The sequence below is a fragment of the Phocoena phocoena genome, chromosome 14, assembly GCF_963924675.1.
Source record: "Phocoena phocoena chromosome 14, mPhoPho1.1, whole genome shotgun sequence".
Classification (NCBI taxonomy): Eukaryota; Metazoa; Chordata; class Mammalia; order Artiodactyla; family Phocoenidae; genus Phocoena; species Phocoena phocoena.
In genome coordinates this window covers 70290276-70316661 of record NC_089232.1, presented here as the reverse complement: position 1 = coordinate 70316661, position 26386 = coordinate 70290276, and the positions used below count along the sequence as shown (strand labels likewise).

At 40.8% G+C, this 26386-nt stretch overlaps 1 protein-coding gene across 1 annotated transcript in view; it reads right to left on the bottom strand.

Moving 5' to 3' along the window:
- The window catches only part of DTNB (dystrobrevin beta), a 221397-nt gene that overhangs the window by 139706 nt on the left and 55305 nt on the right, over nucleotides 1-26386 (bottom strand). The window contains exons 6-7 of the mRNA XM_065890926.1: nucleotides 19337-19442; nucleotides 16157-16323 (exon numbers count right to left, since the gene is read on the bottom strand). Coding sequence (XP_065746998.1) covers nucleotides 16157-16323; nucleotides 19337-19442 — 273 coding nt within the window. The remainder of the gene's footprint in view (nucleotides 1-16156; nucleotides 16324-19336; nucleotides 19443-26386) is intronic.

Below are 26386 nucleotides of genomic sequence, written 5' to 3'. Positions count from 1 at the left end.
AGTGACTGGGGCCATGCCCCACAGCTACTGAGCCTGCGCTCTGGAGCCCATGAGCCACAACTGCTGAAGCCCAAGTGCCTGGAGCCCGTGCTCTACAACGGGAGAGGCCACCCAATGAGAAGCTTGCGCACCATGGCAAAGAGTGGCCCCCACTAGCCACAAGTGGAGGGAGCCCGCGCGCAGCAATGAGGACCCAACGCAGCCAAAAATATAAATAAATAAATAAATAAATTTATTTTGGGTCCCTGCAGAGGGACTTCCTTGGTAGCCCAGCAGTTAAGACTCCATGCTACCAGGGCAGGGGGCCTGGGTTTGATCCCTGGCTAGGGAACTAGATCCCGCATGCCGCAACTAAAGATTCCATGTGCCGCAACTAAAGATTCCGCATAAAGCAACTAAAGACCTCGCGTGCCGCAACTAAAGATCCTGCATGCTACCATGAAGATCCCGCATGTGGCAACAAAGATCCCACGTGCTGCAATTAAGACCTGGCACAGCCAAATAACTAAATAACTAAATATTTTAAAAATGAACAAAAATAAAGTTAAAAAAAAGAACTGCATAAATCTATTAGTGTTGTGGGGGTTGGTTGGGGAGGGTCATCTAAAACCTGGTACGCTCAGAGGTTGCAGCAAGAGAAGAAAAGACAGCTCACTGAATCAGTGTGTTGTGCACCTGAAACTAACATAATATCGTAAATCAACTGTACTTCAACTGCAAAATAAAGAATAAGGAAAGCAGCTCAGGAAAGAATGCCAGGGAACACAATATCTGGTTTATCATAGGTAATCAAAAATTTCGTAACTGGACATTCTGTAGCCACTAAATGGAGATAAAAGGTAATGAATATACAATACACGTGTATTAAGTGTATTTAGAGAAACAGTTCTACCATAAATCTGTATCTGTAGATCTCAGAATGTCCTAGATATACAGACAGTAATCACTGATATATCTGAGTTAACGTAGAAACAGACAAGCAATTCACACTGCTGGGTCATACAGATTCCTCTAATCCTCTCTACACATGGAAGCTGGATACACATTCTCCAGTTCAGCTCTGGTAGCCACGTGTAGTAATCAAAAAAGATCTAACACTGGAGAAAGGGCTGTGGCTAAGATGACTGCCAGAGGAAACCATTCACTTGAAGAACTGCTTGGTTTCGGTTAAGTCACACATTCTCTGCAATGGAAAATCTCCCTGTCATCTCTTTGCTCTAAAAATAATCAGGCTAGTTGAAAAAAACACCTTATTATTTCATAAACTACACATCAATACTCTCTTTGATAAGTATCCATCTTTTTAAACAGCTGGGTCCATTTCAAATGTTCTGCTTTCAAACTCAGCACTTCTGCAGCTGTAAATGGGTTTAAGAATACACAGTGCATCCAAATACCACAGCAGAACAGGGGCAATATTCAAATACTGAAAAGAACAATATTTAAAATATCCCACTCAACCTACTGAAAATGCTGATATATGCTGTCAGGATACCTCTAGCCTATTCCTTTTATCTCTTGGATGGCCCAAGAAATTCATAATTTCAGAGGGAAGGCCTTGGTCAGCGAAGCAGTCAGTTTAGCTGTGGTCAGGAGAACTTCAGGGCCATCTCCCCGGGTTTCATACCACCTTAACAGGAGTAAAGATGGGAGCCCAGAGCTCTGCTCACTGCTGGCAAGACCCTCTCCCAGTAATACTCACATTGACAGCACCAGGATCTACCTAGGAGACTATCTGGGGCTAATTCCAACACAACCTTTATCACAGGTTATGCCTGTTTCATAAGAAGTCCTAGACTCCCCGCTTGGACTCTCATTCCCATAAGGCTCTGCACATAGCCTCACAAGACCCCATCTCCCACTAATCCTCCACTCTCAAATCCTTCAACTTACCTTCATAGTCTACCATCAGCAAAATCCCTTCTCTGGCTGAGAATCCTCTTCTCCGAGTGTTACTTTCACATAGAAACCTAGCTTTCCCTGAAGGCCTGGCTTCCTCTGCAGCCATTCAAGTGGCAGCTGCTTTCTCTCTCATATCCCTCAAACAGCTGGACCTCCAGGTGGGGAGATGTCCTCCCAGAACCTCACTGCCATTCTCAGATTATCTCCCCTTTTCCTTAAAACCCCCGTTTTGAATTTCATGTCATCAGACCAAAACCCTAAATATCCCTCTACAGTGGAGTCCAATATTACTGTCATAATTCTTGTTGATTTCAACATCCACAGAGTTGACCTTTCCCATACACTACTGTGGTCAATTGAACGGAGGACCTCCCAAAAGATACGCCCACACCTTAATCTCTGGAATCTAGAATATTGCCCTATATGTCAAAAGAGTAAATATTACCTTCTATGGCAAAATATGTGATTGAGTTAAGGATCTGGAGACAAAGAGTTTATCCTGGATTATCTGGGTAGACCCAAAATGCAATTACATGTATCCTTATAAGATAGACACACAGAGAAGAGAGAGAAGAGGAAGAGGCAATGTGACCAAGGAGGCGGAGACTGGAGTGAGGCAGCCACAAATCAAGGAATGCCAACAGCCACCAAAAGGTGGAAGAGGCAAAGAACGGTGTGATGGTTAATTCTGTGTGCTAACTTAACCTGTACTACAGCATGCCCAGATAGTCAATCAAACATTACTTTGAGTGCTCCTGTGAGGGTGTTTTTGAATGAGATTAACATCCATATTGGTAGACGAGTAAAGCGGATTTGTCTTCCCAATGTGGGTGGGCCTCATCCAATCTGTTGAAGACCTGAACAGAATAAAGGGGCTGACCCTCCCTCAAGTAAGAGAATTCCTCCTGCCTGACTGACTTTGAACTGGGATACTGGATTTCTGCTTTTGGAGTTGAATTGAAACATCTGCTCTTCCTGGGTCTCAAGCCTACAGGCCTTCAGACTCAAACTGGAACTACACCCTTGGCTCTGCTGGGTTTCCAGCTTTCTGACTCTTCCTGCAGATCTTGAGGCTGGTCAGCTTCCACTGCTGCATGAGCCAATTCCTTATAATAATCACTTCTTATATAATTGTAAACCATTTTGACTCTGTTTCTCTGGAGAACCCTGACTAATATAAATGGATTCTTCCCTGGAGCCTCCAGAGGGAGTATGGCCCTGCTAACATCTTGATTTCAAACTATGGTATCCACAGACATAGAGAACAGACTTGTGGTTGCCAAGGAGGAAGGGTTGAGGGAGGGATGGGCTGGGAGTTTGGGATTAGCAGATGCAAGCTATCACATACAGAATGGATACACAACAAGGTCCTACTGTATAGCACAGGGAACTATATTCAATATCCTGTGATAAACCACAATGGAAAAGAACATGAAAAAGAATGTGTGTGTATATATATGTATAACTGAACCACTTTGCTGTACAGGAGAAATTAACACAACATAGTAAATCAACTATACGTCAATAAAATAAATTTTAAAATAAAATAAAATTGTGATGTCCATAACTGTGAGAGAATAAATTTCTGTTTTAAGCCACCAACTTTGCAGTAATTTGTTACAGCAGCTTCAGGGAGCATATACAGTGGCCTTCCCTGAACTCTCCTACAACGACGTTCCCCCACTCTGCGTGGGTCACCAGCTTCAAGTCACGTCCTACAACACCGTATTGCCAATTACCGCACATTATCTAACATCTCCATGTCAAGCACTGCACTCTCATACTAACTTCTATCTCTCTGGATCACTCCTTCCAGTGCCCTCGAACAATACTTCAGCGCCGATGGGACCCGTCTCCACCGAGCCTGCTACCTTCACACAGTCCCTTGTCTCCCTCATGGTCTCATTTCTCTCTTCAACCGACTTATATTCCACAGCCCATTATGACATTCATGTCTTTGCCTACTCTCCAGCCTCTCTCGCCAACCCTCCTCCTTTGTCACACTCCTCTGTCAAAACCCCAACTCCACCCGCTCTGCTCCTCTACCCACACAATGAGGGGGCAGAAGTAAAATATACAACTACACCGACTGGTCTGACTTTGAATTCATAACCACCAACCTCAAGTTAGTCATTCCAATCTCAGTTCGAACGTCACTTCTTAAAAAAAACACTTTCCCTGACCAATTTTTGATGGCTTTATTGAGATATATAATTCACATACCATAAAATTCACCCTTTTAAAGTTACAATTCAGTGGTTTTAATCTATTCAAAACAGTTGTGTAACCATAACTAATATCTCATTTCAGAAGATGTTTTCCACCCCCAAAAGAAACCCAATACTCTTTTTGCCCACCCCACTGATCTACTTTGTCCCTATGCACTTGCTTACTGTGGGTATTTCATGTAAGTGGAATCAAACACTACGTGACTTTTTATGTCTGGCTTCTTTCACTTAGCATGTTTTCAAGGTTCATCCATGTTTTAGCATGTATCAGTACTTCATTTCTTTTTGTTGCCTAATAGTATTCCATAATGTTGACATAACACGTTTTGATTATCTGCTCAACAGTTGACAGACATTTGGCTTTATTTCCACTTTTGAGGTATTTCGGATAATGTTGCTATGAGCATTCATGAACAAGTTTTTCTGTGAACGTATATTTTCAACTCTCAAAGGAGAATTCTCAATTCTCACCTAGGAGTGGAATTGCTGGATCCCATGGTAACTCTGTTTAATATTCTAAGCAACTGCTAAACTATTTTTTCAACGTGGCTGCACCATTTTACATTCCCACCAGCAGTGTATTAGGGTTCCTATTTCTTCACATTCTCAACAATACTTGTTATTGTCAGTCTTTATTTCAGCCAACCTAGTGGGTGTGAAGGGGCATCTCATTGTGGCTTTGATTAGTCATTTCCCTAATGACTAAGTAATGTTGATCATCTTTTCATATGTTTATTGGCCATTTGTATATCTTCTGAAATGTATATTCAGATCCTTTGTCCGTTTTCTCCTAAAGTTAACTTAAAAAAAAATTGTGGTGGGCTTCCCTGGTGGCGCAGTGGTTGAGAGTCCGCCTGCCGATGCAGGGGATACCGGTTCGTGCCCCGGTCCGGGAGGATCCCGCATGCCACGGAGCAGCTGGGTCCTTGAGCCAAGGCCACTGAGTCTGCGCGCCCGGAGCCTGTGCTCCGCAGCGGGAGAGGCCACAACAGTGAGAGGTCCGCGTAACGCAAAACAAAACAAAAACAAAAAAACCCGTAAGCTCCATGAAGGCAATGACTTTGTCCTAGCCTTTTCTAAGTAACCCCACACCTACAACAGTGTCTGCGAGGTAGCAGGTACTGAATTAGAATTTGCTGGATAAACGTATAAATGAGTTAATGAAGCTGGCAGCAGAAAGTTAAGGGGGTTCCTGTCTTAAGGCTTTTGTTTTCTCTGTATAAGAAAAGAGGTCATCTACTGAAAGACAGGGAAGAGTTGGGGTAGATGGTTTAAAAAGAATGGAGACTTTATTCCTTTATGACTTTAACTGACCACTGCAAAGAATGGAAAAGCAAGGTGATCAGAGGAATGCAACAGGATTGCAATGCTGAGCATCAACATGTAGTTGCTGATCATGAAGCTTAAGGTAATACTAATCTGTCCCATTGTATGGATTTCTCCAGAAGTACTAGAGAAAGCAGATAAATTAGTTCATCCATGAATTTCGTTGACAGAGACATGGATAAAAAAGTCACAGGACAATGGCGTTTATGGTACAGGAATGAAGGGCCATATCTAAAATGGTAAGGAGAGAAGAAAAAAGAAGCAAGGAATGATGGATAGAGAGAGGAGACAGATCAATGGATAAAAGGCTGGAAAGAGATTAAAAAATGATCTTAGTGAGAGTGGTTGAAAAGTCAACTGGAATGATAATGGGATATCAAACGAGAATAGGATGTCGAAATCAGTGATTTTGGAAGTAGGAGCAGTTGGAGGTGGCGAAAAGGTCTAGGGTGTAACTGAGGGAGCAGACGTCTGATGTTCAGTGGAGAAGAAGAGTGTCAGAGCTGAAGAAGTCAAGAAACCATGTGGCCAAGGTCTTAAAAGGTTTGACTACAGAGATGCAGAAATCACCATGAGGTGACCATCAATCGGGTACCAAACCATCCAGCAGTGAAGGAGTATGTCCAGAAAGGACGGAGATAATACCACCAGAAAAGAAGAAGGATAACAGGGCTAAAATGACATGATCCTCAAAGCAGCATCTTGCTTGTATTTTTTTTTTTTTAATCTAAGAGATTCAGGGTGTAAAGATCTAGAAGTGGCAGGAAGGAATACAAGAAGGAAAATAACCAGGGTGACAGCATTCACAGAAATATAAGCTGACCCTCAACTTATAATTGAGGTTAATCCTCATCCTTGTATCAGCCTTTCCTCTTTGAATGTAGGTGGAAACTGTGGATATGATAAACGATCACTCCTCTGATTATGTTATACAGCGAAAGGAAGATTACCTTAGGTGGGCCTGGTCTAATCAGGTGAGCTGTTTAAAAGCAGTATTTTTTTCTGGCTGGTTTCAGAGAGATGCACTCTAGCTGGCCTCGAAGAAAGCCAACATCTATGCTGTGAACTGCCTATGAGGGCCACATGTCAAGGAACTGCAGGTAGCCCCTGGGAGCTGAGAGTCACCCCTGGCTGGCAGCTATCAGGAAAACGGGGACCTCATTATCACAGCTGCAATGAGATGAATCCTGCCAACAACCACTGAGATGACAAGAGGACCCTCAAGCCCAGATGATAACTACAGCCTCAGCTGACACCACGATTTCAACGCAGTGAGACCTACAGCAGAGAATCCAGCCATGCCATTGCCTGGACTTCTGACCTAGATAACATATTTCTGCTGTTTTAGGCTGCTAAGTTTATGGTTATTTATTATGCAGGAAACGAAAACTAAAACAGTGACCATAAATAGTTTACCCAGGATAATTGCAGTTTACACATGTTGTCCCTGCATAATTAAACAGTGTCCCCTTCCACTCTCACACGAGTCTGGATTATATGCTAATTTATACGGTCACCCTAACAATAATTTCACCTCCCAAACCCTAAAGATTCATGTGGATGTAGGAGAATAGATAGCCACCACCTGAAAGGGCTGCGAGAGAAGTGGAACACCTACAGGAAAGCCAAATTTCTATCAAAACAAGGGGTTAAAAGAAATACTTAGACAGCCCCACTACTGGGCATATACCCTGAGAAAACCGTAACTCAAAAAGAGTCATGTACCACAATGTTCACTGCAGCTCCATTTATACAATAGCCAGGACATGGAAGCAACCTAAGTGTCCATCAACAGATGAATGGATAAAGAAGATGTGGCACATATACACAATGGAATATTACTCAGCCATAAAAAGAAACGAAATTGAGTTATTTGTAGTGAGGTGGATGGACCTAGAGTCTGTCATACAGAGTGAAGTCAGAAAGAGAAAAACAAATACCATATGCTAACACATATATATGGAATCTAAAAAAAAAAAAAAAAGGCTCTGAAGAATCTAGGGGCAGGACAGGAATAAAGATGCAGATGTAGAGAATGGACTTGAGGACACGGGGAGGGGCAAGGGGAAGCTGGGACGAAGTGAGAGAGTGGCATTGACATATATACACTACCAAATGTAAAATAGATAGCTAGTGGGAAGCAGCCGCATAGCACAGGGAGATCAGCTCGGTGCTTTGTGACCACCTAGAGGGGTGGGATAGGGAGGGTGGGAGGGAGACGCAAAAAGGAGGGGATATGAGGATATATGTATATGTACAGCTGATTCATTTTGTTATACCGCAGAAACTAACACACCATTGTAAAGCAATTATACTCCAATAAAGATGTTAAAAAAAAAACCAAACAAAACAGGTCAGAGCCACAGTGGGCAGGTCTCAGCAGTTTTTCTGAGGAGTGTGGGGCACTGACCTAAGGGACTAGATTTTGTAGCTTTTGTTTGGATTTTCTTCATGTGTGTATCTTACCTCCTGCTGTATTTGCTACAAGTAGGTATACTGTCTTACACCTTGAAAAAAAATAGTCCTCCTGCCTAGTTTTGCACCAGGTACAAAGTAGCTATTTAACTATGACATGTAACTATTTAGAACTGAACAGGGGCATGGCCAAGAAGTGTACCTTGTCCTCAATGAATACACATTATCTCTTAGAATTCTAGAGATGTGAGGAGAGGTATGCTGATCACATGAAAATGAAACATTGCTTCTGACAAAGTCAACAGTCTTAATTGTTCCAAGTCTATAACAACATAATTTTCTGACTCCTTAAAGTAAATGATTTAATATCATCAGTGCCCAAACAACTACACTGGACATATGTGAGTTGCTCATTAACATTTACTTTTAAAAAAGCAATGATATTAATAGAGATTGTAAAACAAATCCAATACTTTGTCATTTATAGATTTTGAAGAACGGGATAAGTAACTTTGTGCAGAGGTGGAGTCTGCCATCTGCTGGGAAGAAAGGTGAAATTTCCATGTCATCAACTAAGTTATATAACTACCTCTACTGACAACAAACTGTACTGTGGTACGAGTGTACTGTGCATACACACTTCCTGCCATGGAGTAGTAACCACATGGGAATCGGTCAAATTTCTCCTGGTAAAGTGAAGACAAGAATAAGTGGACCCCTGAAAGTAAGGCAAGGGGGAAGGCAGGGAATGGGCGCAGTCTTGTTTACCTCCAAGCCCTCCTTGCGGATCAGGAAAGGGTTAAGAGTTTCCATTTGGGAAGATGAAAAGGTCCCAAAGACGGATGGTGGTGATGGTCGCACGACAACGTGAATGTACTTAACGCCACCGAACTGTACGAACGCGGTAGAAAAGCATGACAGTCTCCACGGCGGACAGAGATCCTTGATCAGGATGTAAGGCTTTATCCGCTGGGTGGCAGACTGTATTTTCCAAACCTAACTGCAGGGATCTCTCTCACCACCCTTGCTCCACTGTGATGGACTTGACCACCACCCCAGCATCATGAGATGAAGTCCCTTCTCCTTCCCTCCAGCCTTAGAGACTGTGACCAACAGAATATGGCGGAATGTCGCCACATAACTTTACAGCCAGGTAAGACAAGGCCTTGCAGCTTCCCCACAGCTCTCTAGGGATGCTGGTCCTCCAGCTGCTTCCTCCGGTGATGCTCTCTCTTAAAATAATGTCTCCTAAGCCCAGAGATAAACCCACGCACATATGGACACCTTATCTTTGATAAAGGAGTCAGGAATGTACAGTGGAGAAAGGACAGCCTCTTCAATAAGTGGTGCTGGGAAAACTGGACAGGTACATGTAAAAGTATGAGATTAGATCACTCCCTAACACCATACACAAAAATAAGCTCAAAATGGATTAAAGACCTAAATGTAAGGCCAGAAACTATCAAACTCTTAGAGGAAAACATAGGAAGAACACTCTATGACATAAATCACAGCAAGATCCTTTCTGACTCACCTCCTAGAGTAATGGAAATAAAAACAAAAATAAACAAATGGGACCTAATGAAACTTCAAAGCTTTTGCACAGCAAAGGAAACCATAATCAAGACCAAAAGACAACCCTCAGAATGGGAGAAAACATTTGCAAATGAAGCAGCTGATAAAGGATTAATCTCCAAAATTTACAAGCAGCTCATGCAGCTCAATAACAAAAAAACAAACAACCCCATCCAAAATTGGGTGGAAGACCTAAATAGACATTTCTCCAAAGAAGATATACAGAATGCCAACAAACACATGAAAGAATGCTCAACATCGTTAATCATTAGAGAAATGCAAATCAAAACTACAATGAGATATCATCTCACACCAGTCAGAATGGCCATCATCAAAAAATCTAGAAACAATAAATGCTGGAGAGGGTGTGGAGAAAAGGGGACACTCTTGCACTGCTGGTGGGAATGTGGATTGGTTCAGCCACTATGGAGAACAGTATGGAGGTTCCTTAAAAAACTACAAATAGAATTACCATATGACCCAGCAATCCCACTACTGGGCATATACCCTGAGAAAACCAAAATTCAAAAAGAGTCATGTACCAAAATGTTCATTGCAGCTCTATTTACAATAGCCCGGAGATGGAAACAACCTAAGCGCCCATCATCGGATGAATGGATAAAGAAGATGTGGCACATATACACAATGGAATATTACTCAGCCTTAAAAAGAAATGAAATTGAGCTATTTGTAATGAGATGGATAGACCTAGAGTCTGTCATACACAGTGAAGTAGGTCAGAAAGAAAAAGACAAATACCGTATGCTAACACATATATATGGAATTTAAAGACAAAAAAAATGTCATGAAGAACCTAGGGGTAAGACAGGAATAAAGACGCAGACCTACTGGAGAATGGACTTGAGGATATGGGGAGGGGGAAGGGTGAGTTTTGACAGGGCGAGAGAGAGTCATGGACATATACACACTAACAAACATAGTAAGGTAGATAGCTAGGGGGAAGCAGCCGCAAGGCACAGGGATATTAGCTCGGTGCTTTGTGACAGCCTGGAGGGGTGGGATGGGGAGAGTGGGAGGGAGGGAGACGCAAGAGGGAAGACATATGGGAACATATGTATATGTATAGCTGATTCACTTTGTTATAAAGCAGAAACTAACACACCATTGTAAAGCAATTATACTCCAATAAAGATGTTTAAAAAAATAAAAAAATAAAAAAATAATGTCTCCATGCTGTGAAAAGCACAAGCCACGTTCAGAGGCCCACACAGAGGTGGGTCCTGTCGACCATTCCAGCCTTATGATCTGAACAAGGACTTCTGTTTAAGTGGTTCATTCAGTCACAGAGACTATCATGCTTTCTATTAAATTATACTTTTAAAAATAATAACTTATTCAAACTATGCATAACATTTTGTAGGATTTTTATTGCCATATTTAAATGATTCAGATTTGGAGGAAGATCCTGATACAGTGCTGTTGTTGGTTTTTTTAAATCACTGTTAAATGATGTTTAGCCCAAACCTTCCCCATCTCAGCAGATGGCAATTCCATCCTTCTAACTGTTTGGGACAAAATCTTAGAGCTTCCCTGGACTCCTTTCCTCTCACAAGCCACATCCCACCCATGAAGCAGATTTATAAAGTATATCCTAAATCAGCTCTTTTCATCACCTCTACTGCTAACATCCTACCATATCTTGTCTTAATTACTGCAATCATCTCTCTGAAATGGTCTGCTTCTATCTTTTCCTTCCACTGTTTACTCTTTACATGGCATCCAGACTGATCATTTTAAAATATAAATCAACTCAAGCTATTTTCTACCCAAAGCTCTACAAAGATTCCTCCTTTCACTCAGAGTAAAAGCCAAAGCCCTTACAATGGCCAGCAAGGCCCTTGTCACCTCTCTGACCCCCTCCCTACAGCTCTCCTGCTGCTCCTTCTGGTCTGGCTACGCTGGCATTTTTGCTGTTCCCTGAATTCACATGCACACTCTTGCTGTACGGCCACGATCCTGAAAACTTCTGCTCTTCCCCAGGTGTCTGCAGGCAGACATCTAAGACTTTGCTCAAATCTCACTTTCTCAACAAGGCCTATAAGACTATCCCCACTCCTACCTTTGATTCCTTTTTCTGATTTCTTGCTCATGTGAGAGTCCAGTGTACACTGGAAGAGGGGCTCTCATCCATGAATTCAGGGCCCCAGCCTCCTTTCATCTAAGGACTCTGCCTCTGTTAACTAACAGAGATCCTTTCATTTGGGCTGGTGTACATAGGGAGTGGGAAGGGCAAAGATAGAAAGAATGGAGAAGACACACCTGCTTTAAACTACCTTGACCCAGAAGTAACACAGATGACTTCCAAACAAATTCCATGGGTAAGAACTAGTCATATGGCCCATCCGGCTACAAGGAGGATGGCTATATAATCTAGTTATATATATATCCAGAAGAAAAGGAAAACATGGATACTGGTAAGGACTTCTAATCACTAAATATCTTTCTGCTCACTTTCACTACACAAAGAACACACTCAAGCCTCTCCCACCACCCAGAAGCAAACCTGAAGTCCCATCCAGTCAGCGCATCTAACCACAAGTGCAGGACCTCTGGCTCTGCCAGTTTCCTTCATCAAGACCACGTGCAGCTCCTTAAGACACAACCTATGAACTGAAAAGGCATGTTATTTGCACCTGCTCTCCCCAGTCCCAATATACAAGAGTGGGAGGAGAAGGTTCTTCCTTATCAAATATTCTCCTTGGCCGTGTGGGCTCTGGTACACCCTCCTGAGGGGCCGTAAAACCTTCATAACCCACCTCTTTCCAGGGCAAGTTCTGGGTCCTTAAAAAGTGATTTTATAGCTGTAATAGTCAGGCTCATGGTTCCATTGCCAACAGAATTCCGTCAAAAACTTAGCAGGCCTTTGATCTATTTGTTTCCAGTCGGTTCCATGTGCCAGTAACCACACACAAAGTTCTTCCCCAGACATGCCTCCATTCCTCTTGCTTTCAACTAACAGAAGCCACCTGGAGGCCACATGAAACAATAGATCAGCAGTTTCCAACTCTGGCTGCAAAACAGAACTTTCAAAAACTGCCTGTGTCCGGGTTTCATGTACCCTGGACCCATTAAATCAGAAGCTATGAAGGTGGGAGCAAGATGATTCTGATGAACAGACAGTAAGAACTACACTTCATCTGATCTTTGCCACAGGACTGTCACTTTTTTTTTTCAACTGAGAACACTTACTAGGTCTTTGATGCTCAAAACCTCTCTCAACTCTTATCTCTTGCTCTCTAGAAATAGTCTGTTTTTCCTTTCACTGCCCCAACTCTCAGAACTTTCTCTATTCCCTTTCATTTTTTGCTGGAAAGCTAGCCAATTCTTTCCTAAGCTCATCTCTTTCATGTAATACCTTACCAATAAGAGTCAACACACACTCTGACCTTTTCCAACGTTTGACCTAGAGTTCGCTTGGCATGAAGCAAGTCTTCCAAGTTATCATCGATGACAAATTTACCAAATTGGTCACCACTGCAGAACTTGGGTTTCTGTCTTTCCCAACTCCAGTATCAGTGTCCTCATCAGGGTGCTACCTGACTGCCAAGCCAACGAAACAAATGTTAAGGTTCTGTTTTAACAGAATTCCACTGCCAGTACCAACCACTGTAGCAAAAACTAAAACCTCAGTAGCTTAACACAGAGTTTCTCCCTTGCTTCCATCAGAGTCACACAGGTTGGCAGGATATTCCTCTCCACCCATTGTTCAAGGACCCAGTTTCCTTTCATTTTATGGTTTCACCCTCTCTGGGTCCTAATGAAATTCTCTCCACTAAGCTGCTAGAGAGGATAGAAAAGGCACCCAGTTATTAACTGTCTTGTTCTGGGAAGAGATATATCACTCTGATCACATTCCACTGGTAACAGCTATTCACGTGGTCCTTTTGGATACAGTGGGGCTGAGAAATGTAGTCTAGATGTGTGCCCAGCAAGAACAGGAAAACAGCGATGCCGATGAGCCCTAGTGGTCTCTTTAACACCCTTAAAATCTAACTCCACCAAGGCAGGAATCTTTGTCTAGTTTGTTCATAGATGTATCTCACAAGCCTCTTACAGTGCCTGGGACATAGCAGGTGCTCAAAAAATATCTTTTGAATAATGAATGGACAGAATGAATTACAGGTATGGTACCATATGGCATTCTTTTCTATAATAAAGACAAATGAATGGATTGATGAATAAAAGAATGGTGAATTATACTGCATAGTTACTTAGATAAAACATTAAACAGAACTTTTGGAAAAATCAAAATAAATTTCCAAGCACCAACACTACACATATCAAGTCTACAATGCAAATTCATACACAAACTGGTTAAATGCACACTAAATTCATCTGTTGTGAACACAGAGAAACATTCATTCAAAATTTTAGTACAAACACTGTGGACAAACTTCGAAGAAATTACTATTAAACTGATTACACATTTTTTTGTTAGGTGGAAATTTCTTTACCCACAACAGCCTCAAAATTCATCCATCTCTTCCTCAAAGAACAAGGGCACTGCACACAGAGTCCTAGTCTTAAAAACAAGTCACACACAAGACCTTACCAATATGCATCTACCATCATAATGCAAATACTCATCAAAATTCAGGACTAATACATTTATGATACCAGCTTCAAAATTATGCATGCTGATAATACTTGACTTTTCCTTAACTCTTAAGTCACTATAACAAAAATAAATTAATAAACTAGAAAAAAAAACAAAGCTGAAATAAAAATAACAATAAATGGCGATAAGACTTACTTCACAAGAGTGCTGTGAAGATCAAACAGAAATATAAGAATTCACTTGTGATTTCTGTACTTTCCTCTATGTATGTTGTAGATCAACAGAGTATATGAAAAACTGCTTTGTAAATCATAAAGCAATATTCAAACAGTCACTTATCTTTAAATAAATATAAAATTCCCATTTCTATAAGGGTTTTAAATTAGCTAAATGAGCAAGTTCAAACTAAGGTGAAAAAGAAGTTCCTCATCCTCCTAGCCCCAACATCTAGAAAGAGAACTTTCAGTAGATACATTCCAGAGAATCCAATCATTATGAAAGGTAATAAGGCAAAGAGCTTTCTCAGTGTAAAGAGTTAGACTCTAAACAAAAAACAGTTGAAAAATATTAATAAGTCACTTAACACAGCGGGATACTTGTACTTTAAGAAGAAGAAAAAGTAACAATTTGAAAATCTACAAATTCTCTCTAGTCAATGAAAAAGAGAATAAACTACTGGGTTTTGTTTTCCCTTTGCTTATTTAAAAAATTTAAAATAATGACTCCTCAACCAAAAGAAATATTGGAATTTACAACACAAGACCCAGGATAGGAGGTTCAGTTTAACAAAATTTTATGGGTTAGCTGTCACTGAAAAGCCATCTAATAAAAAATTATCTCAAACACATTATCAGAGATGTAGGAAGTATATACTTGATTAAAGTTTGTTTCTTGTTTTTAACTAATCCCTGATATAAACTTATTTGCTTTTTTCTTGGTTGAGTTTTAAGATGGTTAACTAGGAAAAAAGAGAAAATAGAAAAAAACCCCTGCTTATTGAAGCTTTCTAATACTTAAAGTCTAGTAGGATGACCGGGCTTAAGAACCTAGATCCTGAATTATACTTATGACCCTATATATTTTTCTACCTTTTAGCAAACCAACCAACCAAACAAAAGCTAGAGGAAAAAGATTTAAAGCAAGGCTATAGCGATTTAGGAAATAAAAATATGACATTTTTTAAACTCTGGAAATAAACTGAGAGAAGGGAAGAAAAAATGATTGATGCTAAACTTGTTACATGATTTATAAACACCACAGAAAAATCAGACATTGACCTCTACCCAAATACTGTTATTTAAAAGATTGCTTTTGAAAGTAAAGACATCGGTGTGGCAATTGTAAAATACAGTATCTACCCAACTTTAGAGAGGTAAAAATTTAACTCCTTCATCTCATGCAGCTTTCTCTGCAACATTTAAACCCTATAAGCATGAATAAAGTTTGTTGAAAAAAAGAGCTTTAAATCTTCCTTAAAGTTCAGAGAGTAAGTCTTCTGGGGTGGGGGTGGTACCCCCTTGTACAATTTTAAAAGAAGACACTCTTCGGGCTTCCCTGGTGGTGCAGTGGTTGAGAATCTGCCTGCCAATGCAGGGAACACAGGTTCGAGCCCTGGTCTGGGAGGATCTCACATGCCGCGGAGCAACTAGGCCCGTGAGCCACAACTACTGAGCCTGCGTGTCTGGAGCTTGTGCTCCGCAACAAGAGAGGCTGCGACAGTAAGAGGCCCGCGCACCGCGATGAGGAGCGGCCCCCGCTCGCCGCAACTGGAGAAAGCCCACGCACAAAAACAAAGACCCAGCATAGCCAAAAATAAATATTAATTAATAAAAAAAAAAAAAGAAGACACTTTTCACTGGGAAAGGGAGCACTGCAACATTCCATTTTACTGAATAAAAGGGACCACATCAAAGGTCATAATATCTCCATCTCCTAGAACTTTAAAAACTCTCCTTTTCAAATCAAGTGATGAAGCACAACATACCTGCAAGCCCCATCATAAATGTAAGGGTTAATATTTTATGACGCCACATCCTTATTTGATAGGTATCTATCAGAAAAGTGGCCCTGGTGCTGTTACAGATGAAACAAATAACCGCTGGGGACACAGACTGAGACACAAAGCAGTTACCCAAGAGGAATGCTCCTTCATCTGGTGCTGGTTGCTGTGAGGGCCATTGGCATGGCCACGCCAAAAGCAATTCTGGCAGAGCTGGTAGTTGTGGCACTGCTGGCATCGGTACCGGAAACCCATCATACTCTCACACCGGCAATAGGAGCACTCCACGGGGTGGAAGACTTGAGGGATGAGGGCGGGGAGGAGAGGGGACCAGAGGGAGAAAGAAGTCATTTTCATTTGGAGAATAAAGTCAGTACAGCAGAAAACCAAATTTAACATAAAAGCAAAGGTGAAAACAAAACTAGAAGTGAAGAATCTAAATTGTCTTCAATTTAGTTAATCTAACCAGCCATTCACTGGAATAAAAAGAAAATAACAAAATTTTCCATTTAGAATAGATTACAATCCACCTTAGAAAACAACCAATTGCCTTCTTTAAAATGACATTCGTGTCTCAAAGTTTAGGTAAACAAACCAGTAAGGAGGAGAGACACCCTCATTCCAAAATTTCTCTTCCAAACCTATTTTTTTTAAGAGATGTATATTGTTAGTTATGGACATATGTTTCCTTCACTGACATAAAATCTGTGAGAGCCAGTACGCCATGCTTTATGTCTCTGCTACCTGCAAGTGGTATTTCACACAGTCCTTTGGATTGAAGGCCTCCAAAAGTTTGCTGAACTACATACTACAGGGACTTCCCTGGAAGTCCAGTGGTTAAGACTCTGAGCTTCCAATGCAGGGGGCACTGGTTCGATCCCTGGTTGGGGAACTAAGATCCCACATGACACACGGCACAGCCAGTAAACAAATAAATAAATAAATACTACTACATCCCTCGGTGCAAATGGTAACTGGTAAAAAAGTAAGGCTACCATATCAAAATACTAGTTTTAGGTAAGAGCTCCAAGTATTGGCATAAAATAAGGTACTCTAACCAATGAAGGGGCAGTGATTTGGAGAGAGGGAAACTTAGGTGACCCGAGACTCCTTTCTCCACCTCACACAGCATCTTACCTCAGGAAAACCTGCCAGCTGGCAGTCAGGATTTATAGGGGTTACTGGGATTCTCTTATAGCCTGAAAGTCCAGTTTACTCAGTGGAAGTGGGCAATAAATGCACAACTGTATATTACAGATTGTTATTTATACTTTTTATTTATTTATTTTTTTGGGGGGGGTACACGGGCCTCTCACTGCTGTGCCTTTTCCTGTTGCGGAGCACAAGCTCGGGACGCGCAGGCTCAGCGGCCATGGCTCACGGGCCCAGCCGCTCCGCGGCACGTGGGATCTTCCCGGACCTGGGCACGAACCCGTGTCCCCTGCATCGGCAGGCGGACTCTCAACCACTGCGCCACCAGGGAAGCCCTGTTATTTATACTTTTAAATGTTGATAGCACGATTGTTCCCTCTGGCAATTCAATTCTGAACACAAGAAATGGAAGTCAAAGGAAAGAGGGATGTAATATTCAAAGCTTCATTTGAACAACTCTTTCTAGCACTGTGTATACAAAGGCAGTGTTGTCTCAATTATAAGGCTTTTTAGTCCTACTTCCAAAAATGCATATTAACTAGAGAATCAAGTCTCAAAACAAACAAACAACAAAACCTGAGCACTAGGTGAGAAAAATAATACAACAAGATCACTAAAGAATAACAGAAAACTAAAATCTGGAATGAGAAATCCAAAGGACATACCTCCTCTAAGAAATTTAAATTTTTGTTATCAAAATATTTCTAAGGAATAATGAAAGTGTTAATCACATAAGAATGTAATTTATAAATATATAAATAACATACTACATACAAAGTCACAACAAAATGTTCATATGAATAACACTAGATCTCGACAAATGAGATCCTCTCTACTGGGGATAGCAGATATAAAATGACTTTATGAACATGAGCGGGATATGAAACTACGAAAACATTTAGTGCTATAAAGGCATTGTCCCTCAAAAGCACCAACACTGTAATAATTTAACAGCACAAATCTCTATCCAAAAATCCTGTTTAAAAATTTAGCTGTTTGGGCTTCCCTGGTGGCGCAGTGGTTGAGAGTCCGCCTGCCGATGCAGGGTACACGGGTTCGTGCCCCGGTCCGGGCGGATCCCACGTGCCGCAGAGCGGCTGGGCCCGTGAGCCACGGCCGCCGGGCATGCGCGCGTTCCGGGCCCGTGCTCCGCAGCGGGAGAGGCCACAGCAGTGGGAGGCCCGCGTACCGCAAAAAAAAAAAAAAATTTAGCTGTTTTAGTCTACTCAAGAGATTCCAGGACTTTAGGAAAATAATCTTGAATCTAAGGACTTGTGAACTAAAGCCATGACTGAGTGAAAGCCTGAGAAGTTAAAAAAAAAAAAAAGATATGAGTAGGAGGGAGAGAAAATAAAAAGAGTACGGTAGCATTCTCTCATTCTTACAAAATGAAAAAAGAGGACTCTGCTTTTTAGTGCCGCTCAGCTATCACTCTTTCTCTTTTGTGGAATGAGGAGAGACAGGCAAGAAGAGCCTTAAAAGAAGGGAGCTTCCAGAGAAAAGCCAGGACCTTTCCTTTAATGAATTCAAACAACCTAAACAAGGAGATAAACTGATAGCAATAGCAGAAAAACCTAAGTAGTTACTGAGAGATAAGTACCATTTCAATTTCAAGTGAAACAAAGATTTAAGTCAAACTACTTGGGAAGGATACTGAGAGTAATTCAGCCGTAAAGGAAAAAACTGAATATGGGTGAAACCCAGTACCAAATTCTATCTTGGCTATTTTCCTTTAAACTATTCCAAAATTTTATAGTTTTCGTGGTTGATATTGAATATACACAAGTTTTTGGAGTTATGCTTTTTATAAACTAAAGGAAAACAAGGAAGTCATGGCTAAGTCAGGTGGGTTTAAGCAGAAAACAACCATCTGGAATCTTGGGGGAAAAGCCTGGAGTTTGAACCACAAAGTTTTCTGACCTGATATTACTACCTCTTGGTATCCTATCTAAGTAATAAGTCCTCCCTCCCCCCCCTTTTTTTTTTTTTTTTGAGAAATAAATATTACTCTTTTGGAAGCTAAAACCACAAATTCAAATGATGGAGTGCCAGCAAATGTCAACTGTAATTTTCAATGATAATAACTAAGGACATTACAAATACTGCCAGTTCATATACTTCCTATAGCACAGGGAACTGAATGATAAAAGTTCTCCTTACCATTCTCAACATGGGCAAGCCTATGCATGAGAGGTAGCCAGACAAGGCACTGGGGAGGAGGGTCGGCCATCATGGTGTCTAAAAACGTATTTAGCATTATCTTTTTCTGTGAAGAGAAAAAAAAACAAATATACTTCATATTTTTCAAATATCTCTGAACTCTAAGATTAAGTTAACTTAGGATTCTCCCCACCAAGTTGTAATGAATTACATGGGAAACTTTACAGCAAAATAAATAATATTTTGCATTACTACAGACACTGCTACACGCTATCCTATATACTACTGCTATATTCAAATGCATTTCCACTTACATTATTTTATTTGAGTCTTAAAACAACTGTATAAGACAAATAGGCTAGGATGGAATTACTATGTTGTACACCTGAAACTAATATTGTAAGTTAACTATATTTCAATAAAACATATGAAATGAAAAAAAGATAAATAGGCTAGGTATTACTATCTTCATTTTACAGATGAGATAATAAAGGAATGACGCATTTAAATGATTTGTAAAGGTCCTACCAAAATCAGGACTACAACTCAGGTGTCCTTCAAATGACTATTTCTGAAGAATTCTGAAGGAAAGTCTCAGATCCAGGACAGAGACTGCAGGCCAGCACTGAATGGAGAGAGGGAAAGGTTCTCACATATATGTAAGAGGGCTAAAGGCGGGTGATAACAGTAGGAAGTTACTGTCCAAAGGCCCTTATACATAGCTATGCATTGACGGTGTAGTTTGAGAAATGCCTACTCAAATAGGCTAAATAAAGTTTTCCAAAGTGTTTTCCATCTCAGGCATCAAAGTTGCTAATGTTTCTGAGATTTCAGAGGAATCTGGGAGGAATGCATGAGCAACGTTAAAAATAAAAACAGAAAGTCACCCAGCATTTGAATGGAGGTTCAGACATGGAAAATGCCTCTTATAATGGATATGCAAATAACTGCAATAAACCAAAATGAAATTAAAAGTGTCTACTTAAAATTGAGAAAGAAGATGCTAGGAAGTCTTTAGCTAGTCAGAGGTGGTTAATATACGTTTGTAATTATATCACTTATCATAAATGTAATGTTTAAATTAATGTTTCTGTATCATCTTATATCTGTTAAAAATGACACTTTTACAAATCCACTTATAATCCTAATGCTACTTTCCCTAAAAGTTTTGATTCACCTATCATGGAGTTTTGTGTGGTTTCTTAAATCTTCAAGATGAAAAGGAATTATACTTGATATCTCAGAACTCCCTCATAAGTACACTCAGGATCAGTTTCCAAAAGTTGTCCTAAGTCATACTATAATTTAAGTCCTCCAAAAAGCATGAGGAATGAAACCAGAAGAACTGTGTCCCAGTGCTCTGTCTTCCATTAACTACGTGATTGGGGGGAAATCACCTAACATTCTGGTTTCAGTTTTCTTATCTCTCAAGGGCTAGAGCAGTGGTTCTCGAAGTATGGTCAGAGGTCCCCCTGCAAGGTTCCTAAAACATTTCCAAGGAGCCCATGAGGTCAAAACTATTTTCATTATACTACAAAGACATCATTTGCTTTTTTCAATCTGATTCTCTCATGACTGTACAGTGGAATGTTCCAGAGGCAACGTGGCATATCCACAATTATCTGCAAAAGCTTTTAAAATATTCCTCCCTTTTCCAACTACACAGCTGTCTGAGACCAGATCTTCTTTCCATATTTTAACCAAAACAACATATCACAACAGACTGAATGGATAAGCAGATATGAAAACCCAGCTGTCTTCAACTGAGCCAAATATTAAAGAAATTTGCAAAAAATATAAAACAATGGCCTTCTTCTCATTAAATTTTTTTGCTTTGGAATATCTACTTTTCATAAAATATATTATTTATGTTAATATGTAATTGGTTTATCATTGTTCTTTTTAAATGATTTAATATTTTATAATTTATCAGTTTTGATTTCTAATATGGAAATACTGATAGATATAACTCATATAAACAAAAGCTTTCTGGGGTGCTCAAATATTTTCAAGGGTGTAAAAAGGTCCTGATACCAGAAAGTTTGAGAACTTATGGGACAGAATTCCCAGCTCTAAAATTCCGTCACTCAGTAAATAACTATGTGAAAGACAGGCTCTTTCACTCTTTTCTTCTACCTTTTGTTTTGTTTTATTTTGGTTTTGCTCCTGAGTTGAACACATTCTTTGCATTTCTCTTTATTTTTTACAACAGAATATTTATAACAAAAACTATAATAAAGCTGCAAGTAATGAACATTCTTGCCACAATTCTCATTTTTCTGTATTTCCCTCCAAATGCGTGTTTCTATATAATTATGTACATAGGGTATATAAAAATATATAATCTGTCTTTCCACTTAATATTTTTTCTTTTTTTAATATATTTATTTATTTTGTTAGTTAGTTCTGGCTGAGTTGGGTCTTTGTTGCTGCGCAGGGGCTCCCTCTAGTTGTGGCGAGTGGGGGCCACTCTTTGTTGCCATGCGCAGGGTTCTCATAGCGGTGGCTTCTCTTGTTGCAGAGCACAGGCTCTAGGCGTGTGGGCTTCAGTAGTCGAGGCACATGAGCTCTGAAGCACAGGCTCAGTAGTTGTGGCGCCCAGGCTTAGCTGCTTCGCAGCATGTGGGATCTTCCCAAACCAGGGCTCGAACCCGTGTCCCCTGCATTGGCAGGCAGATTCCCAACCACTGTGCCACCAGGGAATCCCCCACTTAATGTTTTATTAAATACTTTATTGTTTTGCTACAAGGTCTTCTTTTATAATCATTCTAACAGCTGCCTCATCCACTGAGCAAAAACACCATGATTTATTTATGCTTTCCTCAATGAAACACTGAGCCTGTTTTTATCTTTGTATGCACTCTCATATTTTTCTTAGAAACCAGTGTTTCTGTTTCCTGTCTACTTCCCCACGCTTTGTTATTCTAATCATCAATACTGACAATTATTAGTCTAGATGCCATTTGACTTCCCTCCCTCCACTCTTGGCTACAACTTTCCTGTTTTAAAAGAGGGGAGAAATCATCTCTTAAAAGTGAGAATTCCAGTATCACTAAAATAACGTGAGAAAACAAGTAAAATAATTTAGCATTAGGTCATCATAGCTGCAATTTCCAATCTCATCTTTTCCATTAAAAACTCCTATTTTCTGGGACTTCCCTGGTGGTGCACTGGTTAAGAATCCGCCTGCCAATGGAGGGGACATGAGTTCAATCCCTGGTCCGGGAAGATCCCACATGCCGCGGAGCAACTAAGCCCGTGTGTCACAACTACTAACCCCACGTGCCGCAACTACTGAAGCTCACACGTTCTAGGGCCCACGTGCCACAAGTATTGAGCCTGTGTGCTGCAACTACTGAAGCCTGGGCGCCTAAAGCCCGTGCTCTGCAACAAGAGAAGCCACCGCAATGAGAAGCCCGCACACCGCAACAAAGAGTAGCCCCCACTCGCCACAACTAGAGAAAGCCCGTGCACAGCAACAAAGACCCAGTGCAGCCAAAAACAACAACACAAAACTCCTATTTTCTTATGGGCAACAGGGAAATATTTATTATCCATTGCCCTATCACTTACTTGGTAATCAGTTAAACAATGTATGACATTTAGCTAAAAGACTTAAAAACAGCATTTTTTAAATCTTTCAGATTAAAATGTTTTTATACAAACTTTTTGTGTAAAGTTATAGAAATACTTTGTCTGACAAGAGCAAACACACATCAACTGGTTACAGGACCAGTGCTATGGGTCAGCCTTTCAGTTATTATAAGATACTGAATCATATCACAGATTTATTCTGGACTTTGAAAATTAGAGTACTTTGTAATGACACAACAATATAGTGTTGCTGTGCTTTTTATCGAGATACTTGTATTTATTATAGCTTTTTTTAAAAAAGAATGGAAAAAGTCTTCAAAAATTCTGAAATTCGGTATTTTCCTCATTGCAAAGATTGTCTCATTTGAGAAAATTATGGAATAATATCAGTGAAAACAACAAGGCTACAACCACATCCATGAGCTTTAAGCTTGCAGTAAGAATTCAAGCCCAGATACTTTCTCATGCCATAATAGATTTAAAACCACTACTCACTCAAACTACCTAGTAAGCACTGATGATTTTCCAGACACTGTTAGTAATGGGGATTTAAATTTGAAGGAGACCAAGGTGCATCCCTCAGGGCATAAGTGAGCTAGATGTAACAGGCCTGGGCCTGTAGAAGAGGAAACAATTAATCCTACATCAAAAGATTCAGAGCAACAAAGACAAGGAGATATTTAGCTGTGACTTGAAATATGAGGCCTTTGTTGGAGGAGAGAAAGAAGGTCGGGGTTACTGGCATTTCAGTGAGAGCTAACAGCATAAACAAAGAAGAGAAGTATACCACTTTCACCTACTCAAAACAAGAGAAATGCAAATCAAAACTATGCTGAGATAACACTTCTCATCTCTCAGATTGGCAAAAATTCCTAAATGTAAGAACATGTGCTGTTGGCAAGGCTGTGGAGAAAAAGATGGACTTACACACTGCTGGTGGGAGCGTAAATGGTACAGCCCCTGTGGCACTGGGGCAATATCTAAAAAGAATCCATGGCATCCTGAGGGATGGGGTCTGTGGGGGTAGGAGGGATCAGGAATGAAGGTGAAAGAGAGGCAGGGGTCGGATCGATAAGCAACACCTTGTCTGGCTAACTACATTATCCAGGAGGCAGTGAGGAGTTAGTAAGGTTTTTTCAAAGCAAACTAGGGACATCAACAGGGCTGTTTTTTAAAATGATGACTTAAACTCAAATTTGCTTATGATTAAAAGGAATAATGGGGAGGACCTTCAAGATGGCAGAGGAGTACGACGTGGAGATTACCTTCCTCCCCACATGTACATCAAAAATACATCTACAGGGCTTCCCTGGTGGCACAGTGGTTGAGAGTCCGCCTGCCGATGCGGGGGACACGGGTTCGTGCCCCGGTCTGGGAAGATCCCACATGCTGCGGAGTGGCTGGGCCCGTGAGCCATGGCCACTGAGCCTGCGTGTCCGGAGCCTGTGCTCTGCAACGGGAGAGGCCACAGCAGTGAGAGGCCTGTGTACCACAAAAAAAACAAAACAAAACAAAAAACATCTACATGTGGAACAACTCCTACAGAACACCTACTGAACACTGGCAGAAGACCTCAGACTTCCCAAAAGGCAAGAAACTCCCCACGCACCTGGCCGTGTGGCTGATAGGGTCTTGGTGCTCTGGCTGGCTGTCAGGCCTGAGCCTCTGAGGTGAGAAGGCCGAGTTCAGGACATTGGACCACCATAGACCTCCTGGCTGCACGTAATATCTATCAGCGAGAGCTCTCCCACAAATCTCTGTCTCAACACTAAGACCACAATGACCAGCAAGCTACAGTGCTGGATACCCTATACCAAACAACTAGCAAGACAGGAACACAATCATACCCATTAGGAGAGAGGCTGCCTAAAATCGTAATAGGTGCACAGGCACCCCAAAACACACCACTGGACGCAGTCCTGCCCACCAGAAAGACAAGATCCAGGTTCATCTACCAGAACACAGGCACCAGTCTCCTCCACCAGGAAGCCTACACAACCCACTGCACCAACCTTACCCACTGAGGGCAGACACCAAAAATAACAGGAACTACGAACCTGCAGCCTGTGAAAAGGAGACCCCAAACACGGTAAACTAAGCAAAATGAGAAGACAGAGAAATATGCAGCAGACAAAGGAGCAAAGTAAAAGTCCACCAGATGAAACAAATGAAGAGGAAATAGGCAGTCTATCTGAAAAAGAATTCAGAGTAATGATAGAAAAGATGACCCAAAATCTTGGAAACAGAGAAAATACAAGAAACGTTTAACAAGGACACAGAAGAACTAAAGAGTGAGCAAACAAACAATGATGAACACAATAAATGAAGCTAAAAATTCTCTAGAAGCAATCAATAGCAGAATAACTGAGGCAGAAGAACGAACAAGTGACCTGGAAGATAAAATAGTGGAAATAACTACCATAGAGCAGGATAAAGAAAAAAGAATGAAAAGAATTGAGGACAGTCTCAGAGATCTCTGGGACAACATTAAATGAACCAATATTCGAATTACATGGGTCCCAGAAGAAGGAGAGAAAAAGAAAGGGACTGAGAAAATATTTGAAGAGATTGTAGTTGAAAACTTCCCTAATACGGGAAAAGAAATAGTCAGTCAAGTCCAGGAAGCACAGAGAGTCCCATACAGGATAAATCCAAGGAGAAACACGCCAAGACACATATTAATCAAACTATCAAAAATTAAATACAGAGAAAAAAAATTAAAAGCAGCACGCGAGAGCAACAAATAACACACAAGGGAACCCCCATAAGGTTAACAGCTGATCTTTCACCAGAAACTCTCCAAGCCAGAAGGCAGTGGCAGGATATATTTAAAGTGATGAAAAGGAAAAACCTACAACCAAGATTACTCTACCCAGCAAGGATCTCAATCAGATTCGATGGAGAAATTAAACACTTTACAGACCAGCAAAAGCTAAGAGAATTCAGCACCACCAGACAAGCTTTACAACAAATGCTAAAGGAACTTCTCTGAGCAGGAAACCAAGAGAAGGAAAAGACCTACAAACACAAACCTAAAACAATTAAGAAAATGGTAACAGGAACATACATATCGATAATTACCTTAAATGTAAGTGGCTTAAATGCTCCAACCAAAAGACACAGACTGGCTGAATGGATACAAAAACAAGACCCATACATATGCTCCTACAAGAGACCCACTTCAGACCTATGGACACATACAGACTGAAAGTGAAGGATGGAAAAAGATATTCCATGCAAATGGAAATCAAAAGAAAGCTGGAGTAGCAATTCTCATATCAGACAAAATAGACTTTAAAATAAAGACTATTACAAGAGACAAAGCAGGACACTACATAATGATCAAGGGATCAATCCAAGAAGAAGACATAAGAATTGTAAATATTTATGCACCCAATGTAGGAGCACCTCAATACATAAGGCAAATGGAAACAGCCATAAAAGGGGATATCGATA